At 66.5% G+C, this 6,000-nt stretch overlaps 1 protein-coding gene across 5 annotated transcripts in view; it reads left to right on the top strand.

Annotated features, from left to right (window-relative positions):
* Positions 1-614: 614 nt before the first annotated feature.
* Positions 615-6,000, top strand: part of ANKRD55 (ankyrin repeat domain 55) — a 46,018-nt gene continuing 40,632 nt past the window's right edge. For all 5 annotated transcript variants that reach the window (XM_080679318.1, XM_080679316.1, XM_080679319.1 and 2 more), the window contains exon 1: positions 615-993. In XM_080679318.1, the coding sequence (XP_080535444.1) occupies positions 939-993 (55 nt within the window). In that variant the 5' untranslated portion in view covers positions 615-938. The remainder of the gene's footprint in view (positions 994-6,000) is intronic.

Below are 6,000 nucleotides of genomic sequence, written 5' to 3'. Positions count from 1 at the left end.
AATATGAAGCGACGGACACGTGTCCTAGAACCTGGAGATACAAAGGGGGACGGACGAGGTGGACATCCCCCTGGAGCAGCCCCTGGGGGGCAGCGCGGAGCCCGCGGCGTCTGCTCCTCGGCGCTCCTCCCCCCCCCCCCCACACACACACCTGCGTGCCCGCGGGTGCCCTGGCCTTACAGGCTGCGCACAGAGGAACAGGTGCCCTGTGTTCCTAACGGCAGGTTCGAGACCCACAGGTGAGTCTCCAGTGAACCCCGAGTTTTAACCCGGAGCGGGAGCGCACTGCCTTCCCCCAGCTGCCCCTGCGAGGGCGGCGCGCACGGTGCCCTGACCTCAGGCTGTGCCAACGGTGTGACTGTGGGCTCCTGAGCCTGGAACCTTCCGGGCCACGCCCCCTCCCGCCCTGTGAGCAGGAGCCGAGGGGCTGGGGTGGGCCCTGGGCAGCGCCTCCTGCGCAGCATCCGTCCCGGGGCCGGGTGTCCACGTGAGCAGCGCAGCTGTCCTGCACCGGGAGGGCTGCCCACCCGCTGCCCACCCGCCGCCCGCCCCGCACATGCTCCGTCTGCCCGAGTCCCTGCCCGGTGAGCGTCTGGGGTTCAGAGCGACAGGCCGGCTGTGGAGTCCCGTGCCTCCAGCCCAGACCCCAGGCAGGGCCCCCCCCTCCCCCCGACACTGGTGTGTGGGGCCCGAGCGGCTTGGGGACCTGCTGGGGGCGGGGGTGGAGCACGTGCAGCCGACGAGGGAGCATCTGCTCCCGGCAGGTGTCACGGGAGGGCGTTCCCCGTGGCCATCGCCGCCCGCACAGCAGCTGCGGCTCCAGCGCGCTGGCTCCTCGGCCGAGGGCTCGGCGTGACGCGGGCCCACGCTGTGTGGACTGCGGCTGGGAGACGCCGCCCCTCCTCTCGGGGACCTGGGGCGCCTGCCATTCGGAGAGGATGCAGCCGGCAAGCATGGAGTTCAGCGCCCCGGCCGGGCTCGAGCCGCAGCGAGGTGAGCGCCTGCGGTCTCCCAGCGCCAGCCCAGGGCGGCAGCTGGGTGGGGGGAGGGTGTGTGTGTGTGTGTGGGGGGGGGGGTCTGTACGTGTGTGTCTCCGTGCCTCTGTGTGTGTCTGAGTGTGAGTGTGTCTGTGTGAGAGCATGTGAGAGTGTGTGTGTCTGTGTGTATATCGGTGTGATGTGGGTGTGTGTATCTGTGTGTGTGTGTAATGTGTGTGTGTCCGTGTATGTGTGTGGCTGTGTGATGTGTGTGTCTGTGTGTAATGTGTGTGTCTGTGTGTATATCTGTGTGATGTGGGTGTGTATAATGTGTGTGTCTGTGTGTGTCCGTGTATGTGTGTGGCTGTGTGATGTGTGTGTCCATGTCTGTGTTTCTGTGTTGTCTGTGTCTGTGTGTGTCTGTGTATGTGTACGGCTGTGTGATGTGTGTGTGTCTGTGTGTGTGTGTGTAAATGTGTCTGTGTGTAATGTGTGTGACTGTGTATGGCTGTGTGATGTGTGTCTGTGTGTGTCTCTGTGTGTCTGTCCATGTCTGTGTGTGTCTCCGTGTCTGTGTGTCAGTGTCTGTGATGTGTGTGTCCGTGTCTGAGGGTGAGTGTGGCATGTGGGAGGAGGGTCTCACATGTAAGACAGGCCTGTTCTAAATGGGCTGTGGGCCTGTGGTCTCCCACCTACACCTTTTGAAATGGGGCTTCCAGCCGTTTCTCAGGTCGTCTTTGTTCTCCTCCGTGCTTTCTGTCCTGGTCTTTAAAGACGGTATCGGAGGAAGCGACAGGAAAGGACAGGCCTGTGTCCTTGTGACGGTCCTTCCTGCGCCTCCCCCTGGGCCCAGGAGCCTCTCGGTCTCCGTCAGGAGCACGCAGCTGCCTGGTTTACGCGGCGGCTGGTGGTGTCTCGGCCGCGGTTGTGTAAGGACATCGCGTGTCATTGTCTGCAGCCACGGGCACAGCGTTCTTACAGTCCCCGGGGGCAGGGGCGGGGGGGAGATCTGCCCGGGAACAGGCTGCCGGGAGGTCACACGGACTCGCCGTGCAGGTGCGTGCCCCGTGCCCCTGCCGTGTGTGCACACGCACCGTGTACCTACGTGTCATGCTGCCTCTTGCCTGTGCCGTGCAGGAAACCCCGTGCCGCTAGCGCAGTAAATAGGTTTAGACCGAGTCTTACAACCTGACGTCTGAACCACTGTCTGCGACCGGTGATTCCTCAGGGTCCTAGCGTCCCCCGTCGTGTTCTCGTGTGGGCCGCAGCGTGGGCACGAGGTAGCGAAGCCGCGTTAGAAACTGCGCTGCCACTTCCTCTAACCGGCTCCCTGCCCCACGGCTCCCCGCCCCCCAGCCTCCCGGGGTCGTGGGCGAGTTACTCCCTCAGTGTTCGCCCGAGCAGCAGGTTTACATCTAGGCTTCTGCGTGGTTGTGTGTGTGTGTGTAGTTTGCTCTCCGTGTCTTGGCTCGTGTTGCACAGTGTGCACAATGTGTTTGTGTGTGCACATGTGTGTGTTTACATGTATGCACGTGTGTGCATACATGTGCTCGGATGTGAACCCCGTGGAGAACGAGATGGTGCGGCGTGTCTCACTGTTGACCAGCAGCAGCAGCAGCAGCGCCACAGCCTCGTTCTGGCGGAAAGGGACACTTGGGCCGCACAGCCCGAGCGGCGAGGATGTGTGTGTCTGGACAGGGTGGGTGAGCGGCCCCCACGGCCAGCGCGTCGGGTCCTGTGTGTCTCCCGCCGAGCTCAGCCCAACCTGGTTAACATGTCAACGTGTGATGTCTATCCTTGTGCTCCGTTCATGGGAGCGATTCGCAGCAGGTCCTCGCCCGCGCCCGATTCTCTCCTGCACGTCAGCCCCCCCCCCCGCCCCCCCCCCCCCGGCCCCCTCGGCCCCATTTCCCGGCGCTTCCTCTCGGGGGAGGGGGGGGGCCGTGGCCTGGCAGCCGATGGCAGGGGGGGCTTCCTCGCTGTGTGACCTGAGCAGGTTGCCTGACCTCTCTGGGCCTGGTCTCCTCAGCAGACACGGAGGATGGTGCTCACCCAGCAGGTGCTGGGACAGGCCGAGATGACGTCAGAGCACACCTGTCACGGTGCCCACGGCGGTGGGCGCGCTCAGATGGCGCCGGCTCTCGGCGTTGCTCCTGCCCGAGCCCAGCCTGCCCAGGAGGGAGGGCGTGGCTGTGGCTGTGGCTGTGGCTGTGGCTGGCGGTGGGGTCACGTGCGTGCTTTTCCCAGAACGCCAGGGCCACTGGGCGCAGCCCGGGAAGGGGGAGGGGCCGGGGGGCGCTGAGGAGCCCTCTTCGCTCTGACCCTCCCCCTCCCTGAAAGCGGCAGAGGCCGTGCGCACGCTAAATGCCGCTCCTGGGCAAGCCACGGCGACGTCCTCGGGAAGCTGAGTGTGGGCTGGCGAGGGTGTCCCGTGAGCCCTGCAGCCCTGCGGCGTGGGGACGGCAGGGCCTCTGCTCTCCGGGCAGAGGTGGACAGACGGCGCACCGGGAGGGGCACCGAGGTCACAGAGCGTTGATGCTCACACGGGGTCCCCATCGGAATCACCGGGACGATTTCTGTAAACACTGCCGCCTGGGTCCCGCCCTGAGGGCTCCGTCCGGTCGGTGTGGGGTCTGCGTGGCAGACACCCCAGCAGCACCCCAGCGTTGTTAGGGACCCCCGGGCCGGCCAGCCGGGGGCCACGGCCACCTGTGAGCGGACAGAAAGCCGAGGGGGTGCTGCCTGGGGTCCAGGCGACGTCAGAGGAAACTTGAGAAGGAAGAGCTTGTCCAGCCGGGGGGCGGGGGGGGTTGGCTGACTGAGGGAGGGGAGCCAAGCGAGTACACCAGGACCCGCGGAGACAGCGGGCAGACAGACGGACGGACAGAGTGGCTGTAGCAGGGCCGGGAGCGACGCGGGCGGAAGGCACAGAGAGGGATGGGCCTCAGCGCGGACCCTGGGCCGCTGCCCATCACATCTGTTTCCAGAACTGTGTCCAGGGACCGCGGCCTGGGCAGGGCTACACGGGCCACGGGAGGTCACGGGAGGTCACAGGAGTCCCTGCACCCCGCCCCTCCCAGCCGAGCAGCCTCGGCTCACCAGCAGGGGGTATGGCGGCTCTGCAGGAGTGAGGAAACGCCGGGCTCTCACGCACGAGACTCGGGTCGCCCTCTGCGTGTGCCCGTGGCCCGCCGAGGCATCCGGACGGCTTGGTCTGAACCTGCCTCCACGCGGGCAGCCGCCATGGGGACACCAGCTTGCGCGGTGGCCCTTCTGGTCCGGAGCAGCCAGCCAGCCCGCGGCTTTACCCCAGCACCCACCCCTCGGGACCAGCCTGGCCGCAGAAAGCGGGTCGGACGCTCTGCCGGCTCCTTGGAGGTCGGCCAGCTTCAGGCTGCGGGATCCGGTCCTCGCCCGTCAGAGTCCCCGTCCAGACGGCGACGGGGGCAACGCCCTGGCTCTGGCCCGCGAGAGCGGTGGGGGGCGTCACATGTGACCCGGGAGCTGGGGAGACGAGAGAAGGGAGCGGGGATAGCAGGAACATTGCTGCCGGCCCGTCCCCAGAGGCCTTCCCGAGACAGTTCTCCCACCAAGGAGACCCCACTAGGCCTGGGGGGCGGCGGGTCCACTGACCTGCAGGCGGAGCCAGGGACCTGCCGGCTGCCCCAGGAGCCCATGCTTTGCGGGTCGAGGTCTCCCTTTAAGAATCCGTCTGATGCAGGTGTCCTCAAACCACGGCCCGCCGAGGACATGGATCCGGCCCGCCGGGTGCCGCTGCCTGTCCTGCTTAGCAATCAACGCGTCCCGGGCCCGCAGTGCGCATAGGAATTTGTTCATAGTTTTCTTTTTAAACTATAGTCCGGCCCTCCAACGGTCTGAGGGACAGTGAACTGGCCCCCTGTTTAAAAAGTTTGAGGACCCCTGGGTTAAAGTGAAAGTGCATTCCACCCGAGGACCCGCACTCTATCCCTCCCGGGAGGAATCGCGAGGGTGGGCAGGGCTGAGATCCGCAGGAAGAGCTGTGTTGCCTCAGCCCTGCTGAGAGGAACCTCGCTGTGGCCAGACGCTCCCCTGGGCAGCATCGTGGGGAGACCCCCCCCCCCCCCCCCCGAGGCCCGGCCGGGCTGCCTGGAAGCTGCTCTCAGCCGGACGTGCAGAGCGTAACCCTTTCCTCTTTCAGATGTTAGAAACCCCTGCTCCCTCCGGGGTGCCGCACTTGATCGAACACTCTTAGGGCCTCACCCGTTGGCCTGGGGGTGGAGGAGGAACGGGAAATGGCAGCAAGTTCAGCTCCCGGACGATGGCGGCCGCCGCTGTGCAGGCTGCAGGCTGAGGGCCTCCCCAGGGAGGGGACGGAGGCCTTCCGGCCAAGACGTCGTGGTGACGGCAGGGAGGGGCAGTGAGAGCTGCCCTGGGCCAGGCCCGCCCGTGCTGCGGGGTGAACAACCAGCTTGTGTGCCCGAGACGGAGGCTGACCTCGGGCCCAAGCCTCTGCGCGGTCACTCCCTGAGCTCCCAGCACGGCCCGCGGGGCACGTGCGGCTCTGGCCCATTGGACAGGCGGGGACTGAGCGGTCAGGCCACGCGCCCCAGGTAGCACAGGGAGTGGCAGGGCCAGATTCCAACCTGGAGGTGGGTCTCCCACAGTGTTCCTCTGTTGCCTCCATGTGCGATGCCTGCGACGTCACACGAAACCGGTGTTGCTCCCATGTCAGCAACCGTGCCCCTGACCTTCCACCTGTCCCTGTGGTTTCTGAGTCCCCCAGCAGACTCCCCCAGCAGGCTCCCCCCAGCAGACTCCCCCCAGCAGACTCCCCCCAGCAGGCTCCCCCCAGCAGGCTCCCCCCAGCAGACTCCCCCCAGCAGGCTCCCCCCAGTAGGGACTCCCCCCAGCAGGCTCCCCCCAGCAGGCTCCCCCCAGCAGACTCCCCCCAGCAGGCTCCCCCCAGCAGGCTCCCCCCAGCAGACTCCCCCCAGCAGGCTCCCCCCAGCAGACTCCCCCCAGCAGACTCCCCCCAGCAGGC

This window comes from Plecotus auritus (assembly GCF_963455305.1).
Source record: "Plecotus auritus genome assembly, chromosome: 7".
Taxonomy (NCBI): Eukaryota; Metazoa; Chordata; class Mammalia; order Chiroptera; family Vespertilionidae; genus Plecotus; species Plecotus auritus.
Note: the sequence above shows the minus strand (reverse complement) of the source record. Positions and strands in the feature narration are given on the sequence as shown.